At 48.9% G+C, this 19,848-nt stretch overlaps 3 protein-coding genes across 6 annotated transcripts in view; 1 reads left to right on the top strand and 2 right to left on the bottom strand.

Moving 5' to 3' along the window:
* The window catches only part of INO80B (INO80 complex subunit B), a 327,102-nt gene that overhangs the window by 103,643 nt on the left and 203,611 nt on the right, over window positions 1-19,848 (top strand). The gene's annotated exons all lie outside the window — the stretch shown is intronic.
* SLC4A5 (solute carrier family 4 member 5) overlaps window positions 1-19,848 on the bottom strand; it is a 127,730-nt gene that overhangs the window by 23,223 nt on the left and 84,659 nt on the right. For both annotated transcript variants that reach the window (XM_050754393.1, XM_050754394.1), the window contains 9 exons: window positions 18,189-18,244; window positions 14,389-14,546; window positions 13,255-13,342; window positions 11,625-11,779; window positions 10,831-11,040; window positions 9,045-9,219; window positions 7,050-7,183; window positions 5,736-6,007; window positions 381-439 (listed from right to left, as the gene is read on the bottom strand). In XM_050754393.1, the coding sequence (XP_050610350.1) occupies window positions 381-439; window positions 5,736-6,007; window positions 7,050-7,183; window positions 9,045-9,219; window positions 10,831-11,040; window positions 11,625-11,779; window positions 13,255-13,342; window positions 14,389-14,546; window positions 18,189-18,244 (1,307 nt within the window). The remainder of the gene's footprint in view (window positions 1-380; window positions 440-5,735; window positions 6,008-7,049; window positions 7,184-9,044; window positions 9,220-10,830; window positions 11,041-11,624; window positions 11,780-13,254; window positions 13,343-14,388; window positions 14,547-18,188; window positions 18,245-19,848) is intronic.
* BOLA3 (bolA family member 3) overlaps window positions 1-19,848 on the bottom strand; it is a 188,907-nt gene that overhangs the window by 109,921 nt on the left and 59,138 nt on the right. The gene's annotated exons all lie outside the window — the stretch shown is intronic.

Below are 19,848 nucleotides of genomic sequence, written 5' to 3'. Positions count from 1 at the left end.
GGGTGTGGTGGTGCGTGCCTGTAATCCCAGCTACTCAGGAGGCTGAACCCAGGGAGGTGGAGGTTGCGGTGAGCCAAGATCGCACCACTGCACTCCAGCCTGGGCGACAGAGTAAGACCCTGTCTCAAAAAACAAAAAACAAAAACACACAAAAAACATGGATTTAACAGAATGAGGCATGTTTTTAAGTGGGATGTTTACAGTATATACCTAAGAAAAAAGTTTGCATCTACAAAGCTCTGCAGGTGACCCTGACGTGAGGTTGGAGCTGACCTCTGCAAGTCTGGGTGGCTATAAGTTGGTCTCATTTCCAAAATCTTTTCTCCCTCCTCCTACAAACAAAAGCACTCAAATGTCTGACCTGAGAGGAAAGGACTTACCAGAGAAGCGTTGGTGTCTGGTGCCAGTGGGGCTGAAGCATTGAACATGGTTGTATTCACTGTGGATGAGCACATGACACGGGGCAGGGTCAGCAGCTGTGGGGCTGGGAGCTGCATTCCCAACCCCTTCGCATCTCCTTCCAGTTCCTTAGAGCCAAGGCCTGGCTTCCACTGTGAGGGCAGCTCCCTCTCCACCTTCCTCACTTTGCCCCAGTTAGGGAAGGGCTGGTGGGACCGAGCCTGGGCCACAGCTCTGACAGACCAGCTGGGCCAGGAGAGCACCCGCCTGACGACGAACAGCTGGTTTTAAAAACTGAAATAAGGAATCTGGGACCAAGACAAAGTGCTAAGACAAACTGGAGGATAACGTGCCTTGTGAATCCCCACTGGCCACTGGGCTTTTAGACTTAAAAATGTTCAAAGAACTTACTCTATGCCATGCACTATGCCAAGCCTTTATATATATTCATTTGTTTAAATCCCAAATCTTCACCAAGTATGCCCACTTTACAGATGAGGTAACTGAGGCCCAGAGAGGTTATATAATTCACCCAAGGTCACACAGTTCATACTTGGAGCCATGACCCCATCCCAGGAAGGCTGGCCCAGAGCCTATAAACTTCCCAGCTCTACACTGTGAACTTCCCTGCCCTGTTCACCTCCACAGATATGTTCCTTCCCTTCCAGCCCTCTTTTTTGCCCAGGCTGGAGTGTAGTGGCATGATATTAGCTCACTGCAACCTCCACCTCCCAGGTTCAAGCGATTCTTGTGCCTCAGCCTCCCGAATAGCTGGGACTACAGACGCATGCCACCACACCTGGTTAATTTTTTGTATTTTTAGTAGAGATGGGGTTTCACCATGTTGGCCAGGCTGGTCTTGAACTCTTGACCTCAAGTGATCTGCCCATCTCAGCCTCCCAAAGTGCTGGGATTACAGGCATGAGTCACTGCACCCAGCCCATATGTGCTTTTTGTTAAAGGTCAGCTAGGCCTGAAAGAACTTGTTGCTTTGATATTATCGTTTCTAATCTGCCAAGTGCAAGTTGAGAAAAGTTAAACCAAAGTCCAGGTTTTGAAGCAGAATTGGGAACCCAAAGGTGCTGCTCTCAGCGGCTCTCTCTGCATTCCTTGATGGATACTTCCCTACCCTGGCTTCAGTGTCCCTAACCGTATGTGGATCACATGAAGGTCTACAGGGAGAGTTTCAAGGAACCACAGTCATCTGTCTCTCCTTTCCACGTGGACCCTTCTGTTCCCCTGTTCTGCAGTCTGTCCTGCTTCCTTTGCTCCTCATTCACAGGGCCAGGCTCCCCCGGGATGTGGCGACCCATGGGAAGTCAGGCTTTGGAGGCCTGCTGCCTTCTCTCTTCTTCCTGAACTGCAAGGGTAGAGGCAAAGGCCAGGCCCGCCTCACCATCCTCCTCTAGTGAAGGCAGAGGCAAGCAGTCCCTCTGCAGCAGGTCTGCGGAGACAGGGAGCAGGCCTGCCAGCCAGCTTGCCAGCAATATGTCTGAAATGCAGTGTAAGCCCGATGTGGCTCCTGCTGGCTGACACAGGCAGTTAGAAACCCAGAAAGAAGAAGAGGTCTATCTTCGGGCTTCTCCCAATCTCCAACAAGCTGTCCATAGGGCTGATGTGACCACAGAGCCCTGCTATGTTGCTCACTCCCATGCCTGCTGGGGGGCTAAGGAATTTCATTTTGACCCAGGGCAGAATATTCCTAGAAGCTCTACAAACCCAGAGGTTTGTTAGGATTGTTCTGAGGAAGGCTTCATTTATTAGAAATTGGGGTTCTATTGCCTTTCCTCACATCAGTGACCAAAAGAACATGATGCGCAATTAATGATGGCGACAGAGAAGCCAGGCAGGAAGGCTGCCTCAGGGGTCCTCACTCAAATGCTAGAGAACTCCTGGCTGATGCTTGAGCCTGGGGAGTTCAGATGTCTTTTTCACTACCCAATGTCTTCAGACCACCTTTGATGTCTTCTGCTTATGCTTATCAATTCTTTTATATCAAGAACTCTGTAGGGTTTATCTGAAAGCCATTTGAGATGAAGATGAAAGAAATATAACCTGGAAAATTTTAGAAAGGGTCCACGTATCAAACATTTTAAAATTCCAGTGTTTACAAAGTGGTACTCACTTGGGATTGAAAGCAGCCAAATCAGTGTGTGCAGCATTCATAAATAGAATACAAATCAGTTACAATGGAAGCAAAAGCAAACAGAAAGAGAGTGCCCCCAAACAAGCTTTTATGATGAAGAGTGACAAAGAGTGAGAGTATACTATATTAAGACTGGGCCTCGCAGTAAAACTAGGATTATGGGCCCATTACTGAGTAGGTGGCCCATGGACTGGGAAAGAAACCTTCCACAGTTCGTCCCCCTCATCCCCGTCTCCTAAATGTGTAGAATTTTCCTTTCCATGTTATCTTAATTAAAACTAACTTGTCCTAGTTCTAGTTCCTTTACTTTCTGTGAAGAAACTGAAAATTTAATCTTACTGGGGTTTAATGGTCAATAATGGCCCATTAATACTGATAGTTCAACAGAGCGATGGTTCTCAAACTTAAGAGTGCATCAGAATCAATTGGAAGACTTAATATACGTCAGGGTGAACCCTACTCCAGAGTTCTTTCCTTCCTTCCTTCCTTCCTTCCTTCCTTCCTTCCTTCCTTCCTTCCTTCCTTCCTTCCTTCCCTCCCTCCCTCCCTCCTTCCCTCCCTCTCTCCTTCCCTCCCTCCCTCCCTTCCTTCCTTTTTCTTTCTTTTCTCTTTTCTTTCTCTTTCTTTCTTTCTTTCTTTCTCTCCTTCCTTCCTTCCCTTTCCTTTTTCTTTCTTTCCTCCTCTCCTCACCTCTTATCTTCTCTTTTCTTTCTCTTCTGCTTCTGCTGCTTCTCTCTCTCTCTCTGTCTCTCTCTCTCTTCTTTCTTTCTTAGAAATAGAGACAGGGTCTGGCTATGTTGTCCAGGCTGGTCTCAAACTCCTGGGCTCAAGTGATCCTCCTACCTCAACCTTCTGACTAGCTGGGACTACAGGTGTGCACCACTGTGCCCAGCCAGAGATTCTGATTCAGCAGGTCTGGGGTAGGAGGCTAAGAATTTGTATTTCTAACAAGTTCCCTGATGCTGCTGGTCCAGGGACCACATTTTGAGAACCATGACAATAGCATGACCCCAAAGAATGAGGTGACATCAGGCACCTGGGCAAAGCCAGAGGGGAAGCTATTTGGGAACAGGTGGCTTCATTATATCCCTCATAACGCACCTTATATGCTCCTACGGCCCTTGTTCCTAGAGCACCCCGGGTTTGTTTTTTCCTGTGGATAGATGATTCTCAGAATGGCCAAAGCAGCCAGGTGTGGTGGCTCACGCCTGTAATCCCAGAAATTTGGGAGGCCGAGGCAGGCAGATCATGAGGTCAAGAGATCGAAGCCATCCTGGCCAAAATGGTGAAACCCTGCCTCAACTAAAAATACAAAAATTAGCTGGGTGTGGTGGCAAACACTTGTAGTCCCAGCTATTTGGGAGGCTGAGGCAGGAGAATCGCCTGAACCCAGGAGGCGGAGGTTGCAGTGAGCCGAGATCACACCACTGCACTCCAGCCTGGGCAACAGAGCCAGACTCTGTCTCAAAACAAAACAAAACAAAACACAGAATTTGAATTTTTTTCTAAAAGAGATCAAGGATGTGTGCTTCTAGAAGCTATGTTTGTGTAAAATTTATGTCAATGCAACACTGAATCTACAGTCTAGAAGATACAAGCACGTAAGAGGGCCCTGATGGGGCTTCCCCACAGAGGCAGGATTTGCTCCAGGGCAGAATGAAAAGGGCCTGCCTGCAGGTAGGATCCCCTCTGGGCAAGCGACATGCCTTGGCTCAGGACAAAGGGTAGCATCACCTGTCATTAGATTTTAGTGGAATAATTCAAAATTAATGGCAGAAAAAGAGAAAGAAAAAAATAAGTCTGGACTTCTTTACAAAATCAGTGCAGTCACAGAGGGAAGGGTTATAATCAAAACTGAACTCCTTGAATGCAGGACATCTTTATCTTCCACAAGGCCTAAAGTAGGGCACATAATAATTGTGCAGCAAATATTTTCCATTTCAAATATTATGATTGATTTTTTTACCTGTAGGAATGTATTAAGGGGCTGAACAACCTACTATCCACTTAATTCCTTCAACTCAATCGGGTATAGATTTGGAAACCCCACAGGAGTCCCAGGAGACCAGCAGGGCCTGCATTGAGAGCCCTCTTTTACAGCCAGGGAAACTGAGGCTTGGCATGACCTTGGGTGGTCTCTGGACCTCAGTTTGCTCTCTGTGAGTCCAGCCTTGGTGCTTGGAGATGTGTACATAGACTTCCTGCTCCTGCTCTGCAGCACCCTGGGCACTCTGGGCACATCCCACTGAAGGCTCTTAGGGGCATGATCATGACTATGAAGGAGGCTCAGACTCTATGGGAAGCCCTAACTCATAGATGACAGGTGTTTTGGCCAGAAAGTAACTCTACAGGAGTAGCACTGGGTGTTATCAGGTTGACCCCATCTGTACAGGGATCCTTTTTTACAACACCCTTGGCAGATGGACATCCAGAGAGTGTCCAAGTAACTTGCTACCAACCAAGCAGGCCGAGAACTCCCACGGTGGTTAACTCCCACCATTATAGGTTCTTCCCTAAATTCAGCCAGCATCTGGCTCCCTGGAGTTTCTGCTCCCTGTTCCTCATTCGGCTCTACATCCTGTGGCTTCAGAGGGTGAACACGGTTCCTCTGTGACATGACAGTCCTTCTCTCATAACTCATCTCCCTAAGAGGCTGAATAAGCCCCAGTTTTCCAACTGTTCTCAGATGGCATGGTCGGCAGAGCCTCCACTCTGGACATCTTTCCATCTGTGTGGATGTCCGTCCCTCAGGTGTGGTCTCACCTTACACGGTATGTGGCCACATGGGCAGCACTGTCTTGGGGAGAGCTCATCGTATCATGACTTGATGGAGCTGGGAGAGACTTCAGGCACCATCAGGTCTATCTCTGGCCTGCAGCAGGAACCCCTGAGTGGCACTCCCGATAGGTGTGGCCTCCACATTACCCCACACTGAGGCAAAGCATGCCTTACTCCTTCCTGGGGTATCCCTGTGCCCTCCTGATGATAATCCTGTGACTCTTATTAGAGCTACTGTCCCCTTGGTTTCCTTCTGAACACTGGGTTCAAGATCCTGTATTTGCTCCCTTGGAACAGTAAGCCCTTGGCTGAATGGCCCCTCCCCAGCAGTGGGATTAGAGAGCTGTGGTGAAGGATCAGGGGGCCAGTGGGGTAGGTGAGGGCCCATGGCATGTCTGGGGTTACCGGTCACCTGTGTCAGGGGCGACGCACTCGCACTTGTAGGTGGTGATAAAGTTCGGCTTGAAGTCCATATTGATAGGGTAGTACTTGAAGGCACCGATCATCTTCTTGATGGCATCATAGATGAAGATGAAGCTGATGAGGGTTGAGAAGCCCTCCTCGGTGAAGCGGGTGATATATTTGATGATAAAGCTGGCATCTGTGGCCACTAGGATAAGGCACTGGACAGCTGAGTGTAGGCCAATCCAGAGGCGGAACTCCATGTAGTCCAGGCCATTGCCTCTGGAAGGCAGAGGGGAGGTGAGGGGCCTCCAGCCCGGGCCTCCTGGTTGTGCGTGACTCCTCAGACCCACCCCTGAGTGGCTTATCTGTCCTCCTGTGGCACAGATGCCCTCCCAGGGATTGTGAAAGACTGGGGACAGGGACAATTCTTGGGTGCAGTTGTCTGATATTTGAGAGCTCATGGGGGTCCAGTGTTCATCTTTATAAGAAATTTTTTTTTTTTTTTTTTGAGATAGTCTCACTCTTTTGACCAGTCTGGAGTGCAATGGCTCAATCTTGGCTCACTGCAACCTCTGCCTCCCGGGTTCAAGTGATTCTCCTGCCTCAGCCTCCTAAGTAGCTGGGATTACAGGCGCCCGCCACCACACCCGGCTGATTTCTGTATTTTTAGTAGAGATGGGGTTTTGCCATGTTGGCCAGGCTGGTCTCAAACTCCTGACCTTAGGTGATCCGCCCACCTTGGCCTTCCAAAGTGCTGGGATTGCAGGTATGAACCACCACGCCCAGCCAAAAAAAATTTTTTTAAAGATCTTATGGGGGAGGCAGGAAGGTGCTAAGACATCTCAGTGCCCACAGTTGGTAATAGACACCAGAGTGAGTGAAAAATGGGAATTTTGGAAGAACAGGGCTGGAGCAGCCCTTGGAAATGGTCTAGTCCAAACCCTCATGTTGTAGAGGAGGCAACTGAGCCTAGAGTAGCGATGGGAGCTGCCTGGGTCTGGGTGTAACCTTCTGACCTTCAGTCCAAGACTTCATGCACCATACTGCCTATCAAATCACCATTGCTCACGAACTGAGTGGTGTGAATTTTCTCCTCTTGTCGTGGCTGGCCCCTACTGGCTGTGCCAATATGCACTAAGATGTCTTAAAGGCAGGTAGCTGGCAGGAGTCAGGAGGAGCCACCTGGTAGCCCTTCCCATGGTTAAAGATGGCTTTGGCACCTCCGCACCACCACCTCCCCTTTGGGCCTATTCCTGCTCTGGCCCCAGCATACCACCCCAAGTGCGAGAGCAGGCACTGGGGGCCACCAAGGGACACCTACTTGCTGAAGTCGAAGAGAAGCTTCTCAAAGATGAGGATGGGCCCCGTGCTGCTGAGAATGATGAGAGGCTGTCCCGAGAAGAGGCAGAACAAGGAGCCAGCCATGGCAGTGCCCAGGAAGCTCTCCATCACTCCCTGGGGGCACAAGAAATGTGTGACTCAGCATAGGAAGGAGAAGGAGTCTTTCCACACAGGCTGCAGCCCAGCAATCTCTCCACGGGCCCAGGCCACAGTGTTTATCCTTTGTTCTGGGCCCTTTCCTGCCTAAATCCTGTTCTCCATCTCCTATACCCTCTACAACGTGCCACCATGACCAGTGTCACTCTGTTTAATTCCATCTAGATAAAGGTACCATGTGACTTCCTTTTGGCACCCGGGGCCTACAAAACAGTGGACGTGCTTTTCTCTGTGTCCATTCTACTCCCAGAGGGCAGTCCATTTATCCATCTGATTATTCATTCATTCAAACATCTGTTTGGTGCTTTTACAGGTCAGATAATTCATTTATTCAAAATCCACTAACTGTCTGCTATGTACCAGGCATTGTGAAAGGACTGAGGACCCATCACTGAACAAGATAACACCTCTTCATTCTAGTGGGAGACACAGGTAAGTAACCAGGCAATTTCCATATAGCAGGGTTTCTCAACCTCTGCACAATGGACATTTTGGGCTAGATGATTCTTTGTTGTGAGGGGTCTGTCCTGTGTATTTTAGTGTGTTTAGTAGCATCCACAGCCTCTATACATTAGATACCAGTAGCAACTCTCCTCCCGGCTATAACAATGAAAACTGTCTCTAGATATTGTTAAATGTCTCCTGGGGTGAAAATTGTCCCTGGTTGAGAGCCACTGCCAAGAGGTGTGCTAAGCTGGGATAGGTTTAGAGTGCCACAGGAGCACGCAGTAGGGGTAAAGGGGTGGTCAGGAAGGCCTCCCTAGAAGTAGATAAGTGGAAGCTGAGATCCAAAAAATGAGCAGAGAATTGGCCAGGGGAATGGGGTTAAGTGGAGTGACAAGAAACAGTGTCCCAGGAAGAGGGAGTAGTGTCTAAAAGGTCCGGAGCTGAAAAACAGCATGTACTTGAAGAACCAAAAGATGATCAGGATTGATGGAAAACAGAATGTAGAACGGGTGGGGAGGGTAGGAATGCTGAGAAAGAGAATGCTGGGAGGCGAGGTGTGAGAGCCAGGTAGGGCCATGTGGTGAGGGCCACATGGAGCAGCTGGGATTTATGAGTCAAGGATAATGCTTAGTTTCTGGTGTAGACAGCTGAGTGAACCATGGTATCACCTGCTATGCTGGGGAAGGGCAGGGAGCAGCAGGTCAGGAGGGAAGACAAGGGATGCAATGTCAGCTCTGTGAATTGAGGGACCCTGAAGGGCAGTCATGGGGAATCCCAAGGGGCAGCCATGTGGACATGCCCAGAAGGCAGCTGGACAAATGGGTCTTCTCCTTGGTGCACTGAGCTTTCCAATGGCTCTACTTTGAAGGCCTCCACCGGAGAAGACTCTTGCCTAGGAGATTGGCAGGTGTCTCTGCTGAGCTGTTTTCCCCAGGGAGGCCTGAGTTGTTGTCATGGTCACAGCTTACCATCCTTCTAAAAATGTCTTAACTCCAAACTAAGAATTCAAGGTTAGTTTTTAAAAAGTGTGGGGAGAAGGCCACAATTAGCACTCCATTAATTGTGCTGATTAAATTCACTCTAGTATCAGTGGAAAAAGTACCAAATAACACAGCAGACGATTCCCCTTAACGGTTTGGCCTCTTTAAATAATCATTAAATGTGGTCTTTAGTAATGAGATTTAGCTTCAGATCTTTAATATTGTCTTATTATTATCATTATTACTTGAAGGGTAAAGGATTACAAATACTGATGGCCTCAACCTGGCTGGTAGATGAAACCTTGGTTTTGGGATTACAAGATGAAACTTCCTGCTGCCACCAGGTGGTGGCAGATCTTACTTTTACACTCAGGGCCCCAGCTCACACACACCTGATAATTGTCGGTGGCATCCCCGAGAAGCCCACCAAAGGTGATCGCGTTGGTGATACAGCCGAGGTAGATGAATAGGATGGCAGAGATGGACTGAATGTGGAAGCCATCATAGAAGTCACTTGGGAACCAGGGCAACTTCCTCTTGATATCCAGACACAGTCCACCGAAGAACCTGCTCAAGACAGGCCCAGGGGCTGCTTTCTCACCACTAACACCAGTGCAGGGGCAGGGCTATTTACAAGAACCTGCAGACCCTGGGGCGAGGAAAGGAACTTGACTGGGGTGGATGGGGCAAAGATCTTTCCACCAGAACATTTAGGGCCAGGGATGAATTCCTGTAGGACTGAGTTTGTGGTTGGCACCACCCACACTGGGAAGGGTGGACATAGGGGTTTTGGAGAGAGAAAGTCTGATGGGAATATGTCCTGGGGTAGACCCAACATTCCATGGAGAATGGAAGTCCTGGGGTCCACAGATGATGGTCCTCCTCACATCCCTGACCATCTGCAGGGTGCCCGCTCTTGGTGAACACAGGTATGTCTAACCTTCAGTGACAGAGGCATCCCAGATTATAACAGATTCATTAAGAACAGATCCTAAACCTTATAACTGGTTGGTATTTGCTTATTTTTTGATTTTGCTATCTGGAACAGTTGAGTGGGAGATTTTAGGTTTGGAGACATTGTTTACTGGGATTGCTATTCCCATAACCCCTAATGCAGTCCTTAGCATGGAGCAGAGTTTTTCAACCTCATTTCTGCTGATATTTTGGACTGCATACTCCTTTGCTGTAGGGGCTGTCCCGTGCACTGCAGGATGTTTAGCAGCTACCTACTACAGGCAAGTAGCATCGCCCCTCTCAAGTTGTGCCAAATCCCCTGGGCTCGGGGGTAGGGGGACTAAGGAGGGCCACAGTTGCATACAATGAGAACCACTGGTATAAAGCCAAGGGCATATAAAACATGACTTCATTCTCAAAGTCATGCTTTATATGTAGATTTGCAAGGCCACATCCTTTCCTAAATCTAGGTCAACCTGAATGACTCCAAGAGCTGGAAAAGAAACCCAGGCCAGGAGAACTCTCTCTTATTTTCTTTAAAAAAAAAGTTTTTGAATAGGTAAATTAAGTTTTAAAAAAAGGTGCTGTTATTGAATTGTGTTGCCCCAAAAGATACATTAAGGTCCTCACATCTATGAAGATGTAATCCAGTTTAGATTAAGTATTGTGGTGGGCCCTAATCCAATATGACTGGGGTCCTTATACAAAGAGGAAAGTGCTCTGTGAAGACAGACACACAGGAGGCCATGTGGTGGAGAGGCAGAGCCGGGGGTGATGCAGCTGCCAGCCAGGAACACCAAGAACTGCTGGCCACCACCAGAAGCCAGGAGGAGGCCAAGAAGGATTCCACCCAGAGCCTCAGGGAGCATGGTGGTCCTGCCAACACCTGCTGTGGAACTCCTCGCCTCCAGAACTGCAGGAAAGTAACCTTCTGTTGTTTTAAGCCATCTAGTTTGTGGTACTTTGTTACAGCAGAGGCACCAAAGGATGTCTAAGAGAAAAGTTTGGGTTCCTCTCCTCTTGTATGGGTCTCAAATTCCCCTCTCCTGAGGCAACCCTTTTTGGGGATCCGTGATGGGGTTCAAGGGCTCTGGGAGGGAAAGAAGGCAGGGGTGACCTCGAGTGGGCACTACAGACCGTGGTTGGGAAAGGTCCCCAGAGGGCGGCTGAGAAGGAGAGAAGTCTAAAGGACAGCAGGGTCACTGGGAGGCCTGGGGTGGGCACCTTCCCGTCCAGATAAGTTCTTCCCCGATTTCGTGCATGGCTGGCATCTCTCCATCATCCCCGCTGCTCGTTCCACCGGCCCCGCCACCGCCAGCCCCGCCGCCACTGCCACCACCACCACCACCTCCATTGCCTCCTCCAGCAACTCCGCCGCCTCCTCCCACAGAGCCATTCATCTGGCCCAGCTCTGCTAGGGAGAACACAGATTTCCTGGAAGAGAAGGGGGATGAGGGAGAGTGAGTCCCCCAGAGCACCCCTCACCTCTCCAACCAAAATTATGAAATATCTTAAAAGACAGACAAAAATGCAGAAAATGATCTAACAATATCCACACACAGGTCACCTAGACTTTACAAATGTTCACATTTAGCCATATTTGCTTCTGATATATCTTATTATTTTTAAACTTATTTTAAAAGTTATTTTGAGACAGGGTCAAACTCTGTTGCCCAGGCTGGAGTACAGTGGCATGATCACAGCTCACTGCAGCCTTGGCCTCCTGGGCTCAATCAATCCTCCTGCCTCAGCCTCCAGAGTAGCAGGGACTACAGGTGCATGCCACCATGCCCAGCTAATTTGATTTCTTTTTGTAGAGACAAGAGCTCACTATGTTGCCCAGGCTGGTTTCAAACTCCTGGACTCAAGTGATCCACCCACCTCAGCGTCCCAAAGTGTTGAGATTACAGGCATGAGCCACTATGCTGAGCCTCAGATGTATTTTAAAGAGCAATAAAATGATACCAACAGAGTTGAAGCCTCCTTTTTCTCCCCCTACTGCCCATTCTCATACACACCTCTTGTCAGCAGAGGGTACCTTCTTGGGTGGCTCAATTCGGATATTTGGGTCCCATTCTCCCGGGGGAAGGACAATGACCTCATCCAGAAATTCATCAATTCCTGCAATCAGATCGTCCCGATTGCGGGCTTTGTAGGCCACGTCACTGAAGAGCTGGTGAGGAGAGAGGAGGGAGAAAAGAAAGATCGCATCTGTTTCTGACATGCCCGGGAGCATACCACATCTAGTTTTTAAAGAAATCATTTTGAACCACGTCTCCCACTGACAACTCACTCTCAGTTTTTGGAATGAGACCATAGCACATTGGTAAAATAAACCACAACGGGACACAGCAGGCGCTGGGGGAAGACAGCCTGTCTTGGATCTGAAGGCCAGGTCTCCATATTCTTGCTTGTAGGACTTTGGTTGAGTTACTTAACCTTTCCGTTTCAGTTTTCCACACAGCACGCGCATTAGAAAACCTCTGTAGAGCCCAGTCCAAGGAGCTCAGATATTTCACATCCATTTTTTACTTCCAGCCCTTCGCCCTTGGAGGCTCACGTCGTGTTGTTCACACTGTCTCCAGAATGTGCTTTCTGACTTACAGATTCGATGGGATATGCTCATGTTTAACCTTTTCCCGTTTAGGAAAAAAAAAGGTGCAGCTCATTGCCAGCACTCATTTAATTTTACAGAAACACTCTTTAAGGCCAAAGCAAATCTGACTGATTTTCAATGTGAAAATGAAATATAAAAATTATTCTTAGAGTTATTTCTAAAAACAACTAACATCAGAATCACTGGAATGATCAGAGTCATCTAATTTGGAAAAACTGGATTCATCGAATGAATCTTAGGCCAAAAACTGAGAATGATGTTAGCATCACTCGTAGGAATGCTAGTTTTCTAGCATTTGATATTTTCAATGATTGAGAGTTAGTATATTTTGTAAATGGAAATACCACAACTAAAAACAGAATGCTATAAGTAGAATGATGTCTTTTGTTTCCAAAGTCAATATACAAGAGCAATGCAAAAATAATAAAAGTGAGACATTTCCTGGGGAAAAGTTATCTTGGGGTAAAGCCTGCAGCTGCAAGCACTGCCAGTGAGTATTCTTGGCACAAACGGGAAAGAGTGAAAGTCCTCTAGGCTCCCCATCACTCTGGGGACAGAGTGTTACTCAGCTCTGCTTACAGGCTCTGTGTAGTCTCTGGCTCACCTCTCCAGTGTTACCTCCTGCCCTTGAAGCTCTTACACTGAGCCTACATCAAACCACCTCCATCCAAATTCTCTGAGCCTGATCCATTTCCTTTGTTTGGAATGCTTGCCTCATAGCCTGGTGCTGGGTCTGCCTTCCTCCTGCTCCTCCTTAGCTTTAAAGCCCCCTCATCTGTGAAGCCCTCCTTGACCCCCTGGGAAGCTGGCACATGGTTAGTTTTACAATTATCGTCTGTCCCTCACGCTTGATTGGTTCTCCTAAAGGACAACGACTATTCCCTGATTCTCATTATCTTTAGCATCCTGTGTGGTGCCTGTTACACAGTAGGTGCTCAAATGTGCTGGCTGGATAAGGTAATGAATGAAGGTGCAGTGCTTGTTGCAGGAGCTGTAAAATTCAGGAGTACAAGCTTCTGGTTACCACTTACATCATCTACCATGAGGGTTGCAATGGCACGGCCAATTTCATTGTAGGATTTTGCTCTCCCAGAAGGTCCCAGCAGTATAAACAGAAATCTGCAAAGAAGATGGAGAAGATTAAGGAAGAGGAGCATGAAAGTGAGAAGGAAAAATAGAAATAAGTAAAGAGAATTCTTTGGCCCTGAACAATATGCTTTTTTTTTTGAGACAGGTGCTTGCTTTGTCACCCAGGCTGGATGGAGTGCAACGGCACAATCTTGGCTCACTATAGCCTCCACCTCCTGGGCTCAAGCAATCCTCCCACCTCAGCCTATTGAGTAGCTGGGACTACAGGCATGCACCACCATATCCAGCTAATTTTTTGTATTTTCAGTAGATACAGGGTTTCACCATGCTGCCCAGGCTGGTCTCCAACTCCTGGGCTCGAGCGATTCACCTACCTTGGCCTCTCAAAGTGCTGGGATTAGAGGCATAAGCCACTGCGCTGGGCCCATTTTTAACATTTTTACTTCCCTCCATGGAACCCTATGTTTGCTTTGGAGGAACATTTCCTCTTCCCCTCCCATGAGGCTCCCCATCAAGCATCCTCACCTTTGTCTTGCTGCCCAAGCCCACCTGACAACTTCTCTCCCAGTTGTTGCCTCCTTCTTTATTATTATTATTATTAATTTTTTTTCCAAGATGGAGTCTTGCTCTGTCACCAAGGCTGGGGTGCAATGGCACGATTTCGGCTCACTGCAACCTCTGCCTCCTGGGTTCAAGTGATTCTCCTGCCTCAGCCTTCTGAGTAGTTGGGATTACAGATGTGCACCACCACACCTGGCTAATTTTTTTGTATTTTTAGTAGAGACGGGGTTTCACCATGTTGGCCAGGCTGGGCTCGAATTCCTGATCTCATGATTGGCCCGCCTTGGCCTCCCAAAGTGTTGGGATTAAAGGCATGAGCCACCGCACCCGGCCTCTTTTATGATTATTTTTAATAAACTCTAAAACTCTTCCCTAGTCAGAAGATTTCCCTTCCCAGCAGCCTCCAAGTTTAGAGGTGTCTCTGAGAGCACTAACAGTCAACAGCACTGCTTGCTGACTGCACTGCTGACTGGCTCCCTAAGGGTGGCATGGGGACAGGTTTCAGTGGCTCTCACCTGGTGGGGACAGGCACCTCGGTCACTCCTCCCAGCATGGCCGACTGGATGAGGCGCACGAACGCGATGAATGGCTGGTCTAGGAAGTCCACCTCACCCACGAGCACGTTGGAGGCTTCTGAGTCCTTGGGAATCTTCTTCATGAATTTGTTTTTCCGCTGGACAGGGAGGGGAAATGAGATTGCCAAGGAAGACTCCCACCTGCTCTCCTTCACTTCCCTTCAGACTGCTTTGAGGCCTAACTTGAAAAAAATTCTCTCAATGTTGCCAAGACACTGAAAGAATAAACAAGTACTCCTTTGATTCTGCAGATGGGAAGACTGAATGTAGGTTAACCCCAGGCACCATTAAGCCTTGTAGATGGGAAGGTACTGGCAATGACTCTCCTTGACTAAGACATTCCTTGATGGATGAAAACGGCTCCACTGAGCTGTGGGATGAGGGGTCAGAGAAGAGCCCTGGGGTTGCCAGACATCAGGCCCAGATTGCCTTCTTCAGGCTGAGCAGATGGGAAGTCTCAGTGCTTCTACTCTAGCCACCCAGACCTCCCCTCTCCACCTTCACTTTTGGTGGCTGTGGGGAGGAGGAGGCCTGTTCTGATGGTCAGAGTAGACAGGCCTTCTTTTCCCTTTGTCACCAGCTTCCTGGCTCACAGGAATTCCTGGACCAGTCTCCAAGTCTGTGGGAGACTTCCATGACCCCAAGTTACCCCCAGGGGACCTCCCAGGAAATTCATAACTTCTGGAATTTTCCAGCGGAGACTATCAAGGTAGCCTCTCTTCAGTCCCTCTGGCTAGTGTCTCTTCAAAGGAAGAAGGTCACACAGGCAGAGCCAGTGGGGTCTGATGTGAGAGGTATTGGAGACAAACCCTCCACCCAAACATGTTCCCACTGTCTGCATTTATAACTTCATTCTTCCTGAGTCCTCTTTTACACTGAAGATCCTCCAGGGGTGGCTACTTCCAAGCTCTTCTTAGTCCTCAACATCTTAGAATGAATTTCTTTTTCAGATTGCTTTCTCTCTGGGCAGCAAGGGCATGGACAGACAAGAGACAGAGATAATTTTGTTGGAAGATGGAGGGGAGCAGTTGGGGTGGCGGCAGGGCTGCGTGCAGTCCACAGTGGCTGACACAGTGGGAAAGAGCCTGGGGGTAGAGGACAGCTCTGAAGAGAGCGCCTGTGAATATCACAATTTTCCCACTAATCCCCCTTCTGCTGGAGTCTTTCCCGTGGGCACAGGCCTGTTTCTCACAGCCTCAGTGAAGACACAGGTTCCTTGTGTCTCTTCCTGTCCCTGTGGAGGGGTCAGTTGTGGGCATGGATATGGTCAACAGGTCCTGCCCTTTTGTCCCCATGGCTGTTTCCTGATTCAACTCATGTGGGGGCATCATACACACTGGGCTGGTTGGCTTACCAGCACGAGGAGGGGCTCGTGAGCAACAGCTGTACCCTTATAATCTTTTAAATCCAATTGGGAAAAAAAAATAACCCTCTACAACCACCTGGGCAACCATCAGTAGCCCCAAGGATCCTAATATAGTGAGAAAAAGCAGGAATTGACAGGAACACCAGAGTCCCCGAGACTCAAAATGTCCCTTTGTCTCAGGCATGGTCAGTTGATTACTAAGCAGCATTCTTCAGGGTGGAGGGCTGGGAGTACCAGGGCAGTCACCATCTCCAAGCATCAGGCGGGGTTGGGGCGGGGGTGTCCAGGGAAGGGGAAGCACCCTGCAGAATGAGGCTTCGAAAACAGCAATGCTTCAGGGTGTCCCAACAAACCCACTTGTTTTTGTTGTTGTTTTGTTTTGTTTTGCTTTGAGACAAGAGTCTCACTCTGTCATCCAGGCTGGAGTGCAGTGGCACCATCTCGGCTCACTGCAACCTCCTCCGCCTGGGTTCAAGCACTTCTCATGCCTCAGTCTCCTGAGTAGCTGGGACTACAGGCATGTGCCACCACGCCCGGCTAATTTTTGTAATTTTCATCAAGACAGGGTTTCTCCATGTTGGCCAGGCTGGTCTCAAACTCCTGGCCTCGAGTGATCCATCAGCCTCAGCCTCCCAAACTGCTGGAATTACAGGTGTGCACCACCACACCTGGCCATCCAACCAACCCACCTGTAATACAGGAGAGAAGAGAAATTGAACCAGGGACTTGGTCCTTCCTTACACATTGTGACATGTTTGGTAAGAAGGCCAGGGTTGTGGCATCCCAGAAATGGGAGCATGCTACTGTTCCAACCAACCCTGGCTTGCCCATAGCCTGGACGTGGGCTTGTATAACCAGGGCCCTGCTGACTCCACTTCCTGAACCCTTGGGGACTCCAGTCTGGCTCTGTACTGCAGAGTCACTGCAGCACAATGATGCTGTCTGAATCTACTCTCTGTTCACTGGGAATCTGCTAGCTGAGGGCAGGCATGGAGTTTAGCTTTGCACAAACCAATGATGAAGAAAAAGCCTGCAGAGCAAATGCCTCTGGGCTTGCACCTAAAGAACGCCCACTAGCATAGACCACTGATGCTGCAAATACCGAGAAGCAACATCAGGTATCAGCAAGGAGAACTAGATGCTGGCGCTAGGTGATGGGTTCCAATCCCTAAATCAAAGAAGCACTGCCTGGTGAAAGTGACAGCTAGTGTTATTATTACCACTCACATATTCATTAAAACAGGTTATAAAAACTTTTACTAGGTAATGCTTTCTTATCACAGTTCCGCTGTCTGTGTGCATGAGTAAAAGTGGTTTTCCTCTCCAAATAATGTTCCAGAATACTGACTAGTTCCTCAATTACTTCCAAATTAAGGGCTCTGGAGTTAGACTACCCAGGTCAAATCAAAGTTCTGTCTTTCAGCTGTATAGACTTGGGTGTGTTATTTAACTGCTGTGAGGCACAGTGTTTTCTCATGAGTAAAATGGGAATGAAAATAGTACCTTTGTGATTCACAGAAAATGCCCAGCACAGTGTAGTGCATGTGGTGTGGACCTTAAATATTGATTGATTTTGTTACTGTTGTTATTAATTTATTTGGGCCCGGACACTGATATGAGGAGCTGATTTTGTTTTTGCCTTCCACCAAACTTAGGGGTGGCTGGAAGGCCTGGAGGTCACCCAAGCTCCTGAAGGCTCCTCGTCAAGTCTCAGGTTTCCTTTGTCATCTTTCTTCCTACTCCTGGGAAGATACACAAGAGGACCATGGGACCTCCTGTCCTTGAGGTGTGCAGGAGTTGGAATTAAGGGGGCCTCTTCTGGGCTTCCCCAAGAGGCACAGTCACAGGATTCTCAAATGGACCCAATTTGTTTGCAGAATTCTGATCTCATCAAGAGGGTTTCAGCCCAGCTCACGGGAGACCACAGGAAGAAGATGCACTATTGAACAGTCTAATTAATTAACTACCACTGCTGTCCCCACAGGGAGATTCTTTTCTGTCTCTCTGCCAGCCCCAATCCCTATCCCCTCTTTAAAGGTGCTTGTGGGTCACCGGATAGATGAAGCCATGTGTGCTGGTCTTCTCTCTCCCACAAATCCTAAGCTCAAGGACAGCCGGTGCCTCATTTGATCATGTTTTCTGTCCCACACCCCCAGGGCCTGACACAGAGCCAGCACCTGGGACTCTGCTAGTCCCTGACTGCTGGCCTTGGCAGAGTCCTCCAGGCAGCCCAGAGTCCCCACTGGGGACCTTCCTGGAACTCCCACTCCTTTGTAGGAGTGGAATTCTGCCCATAGGGGATCCCTGCTCCTGAAACCAAAGACTTCTTCCTGCCCTGGCCCTTCACTGCAGCTAAGTGCAGGGGTTTTACTACCTGGTCTGTGTTTGGGGTGAGAGAAATGTCATTCATGCTTCTGCTCTGGGCATGACCTAGGAGAGAAGGAAAACAAGATCCATCAGGGGAAGCCAGGCTCTCACAGGACCCTTTCCTATGGACTCTACTCATGTACCTCTCCCATGTTCATAACAAAGCAAACCCCCTCCCCCTTAATCCTGGCGTCCCTTTAAGTTAGGACCCTCTCACTTTCCTTCTGTTCAATGGCCGCTTTCCTGAAAGAGGTGTCAGACTCCAGGTTCCATTGTTTCCTTCTCCCTCCTCAATCTACCACACTCTAGTCTCTACCCCTCCACCCCGTCTTCCTGGATGTCACTAGGCTGTCTACTCTGGGTGCGGCTCTGGACCAGGTCTGAAGAGGAGGAGGGACACAGATGTATTATTACATGAGGTTCCATGTGTCACTTAGCTTGGAATTTGCTGGAGAGGGGAGCAGTTTCACCTCTGTCCTCCATGACCGGTGACAGTCTTTAAATGTGGGCTGGGGATTTAGGCTGGCAGAGGGAAGGAAGGTGGGCTCCCCATAAGAACAGTGACAGCCAATTATTTGAACTGCCCAGTAGTTCCTTCCTCTGTTAAGAGGGAGAAAGCCAGCTCTCCTCTCCCACTAGCCCAATCTGGCGGACACCCTCAGACCTATCGTGTCTTGGCTATTGGACTGTGCCACTCGTGGTGTCCGGAATGCTGCTCCTCTTCGCTCTCCTCCTCTCATTTCTGTCCGAGGATCCTCTCCTGCTTGGGCCTCCCAGGGCCTTGTCTTTGCTCTCATCCCTTCCAGGTGCCTCAGCCTCTCCGCTGGTCAATCGCCCCCACTCCTGTTGTTTTCCAACACCCATTTGGGCTGAGGACGCCCAGGATGCATCTTTAGTCTGATCCCTCTTCTGAGCTCTAGACTCCTTGGAGCAGTCCCCTCTGGCACCTCAAATGCAACTCTTTTACCCTCCAAATCACTTTCCTCATGGACACATTCCACTCAATGCCCCTCCCTCCCATCCACCAGCACTTCAGACAGAAATCTAGGAGCAGCCTTGGGCCCTCCCTCTTCATCACCTCCTACTTCCCACCAGTCCTTCAATTCCACCTCTGTCCCTTCCTCTCCATTCTAGAATGCAGGCTCAGTCTCTGCCTTCCAATGTTGCCCCTTCTAGATTATTCCTACTCAGACAGAAATCTGATCACAGCATGCTCCTGCTTCAAGCTTCCCAGGGGTTCCCATTATCTTCAGAATAAAACCCGGGTTCTTTTGCTGGGTGCACAAGGCCCTCTTTGATTTGACCCTCTCTTCCTCTTAACTCCTACACTTCCTGTGAACTGAACCGATGTTTTGCTTTCATAGCTCCAGATCCTTCTCTTCCATCCCCCAACCTGCTATTTGTTTCCTTTGTTTACAACTCCCTCTTCCTCCTCCTTGCTCCTGGAAAACTTCTATTTATGCTCCAAGACTCAGTCAGCATCTCCTCCTCTCTGATTCTTCCCCTGTGCGCTGTGTTCTGCATGCTGGGCCACCTCAGGGTGGGTGCCCACCTTGAATATGACCTAGTTCACACAAAGCTGTCATCATCCATTCATGCCTCTTGTCCCAGTGGTTCCCACCCCCAAGCAGTGTTGGTAGGGAGGTGACCTCATATACAATGACAAC

The sequence above is a fragment of the Macaca thibetana genome, chromosome 13 (assembly GCF_024542745.1).
Source record: "Macaca thibetana thibetana isolate TM-01 chromosome 13, ASM2454274v1, whole genome shotgun sequence".
NCBI lineage: Eukaryota > Metazoa > Chordata > Mammalia > Primates > Cercopithecidae > Macaca > Macaca thibetana.
The sequence above is the reverse complement of the archived record's forward strand: the minus strand, read 5'-3'. Positions and strand labels throughout refer to the sequence as shown.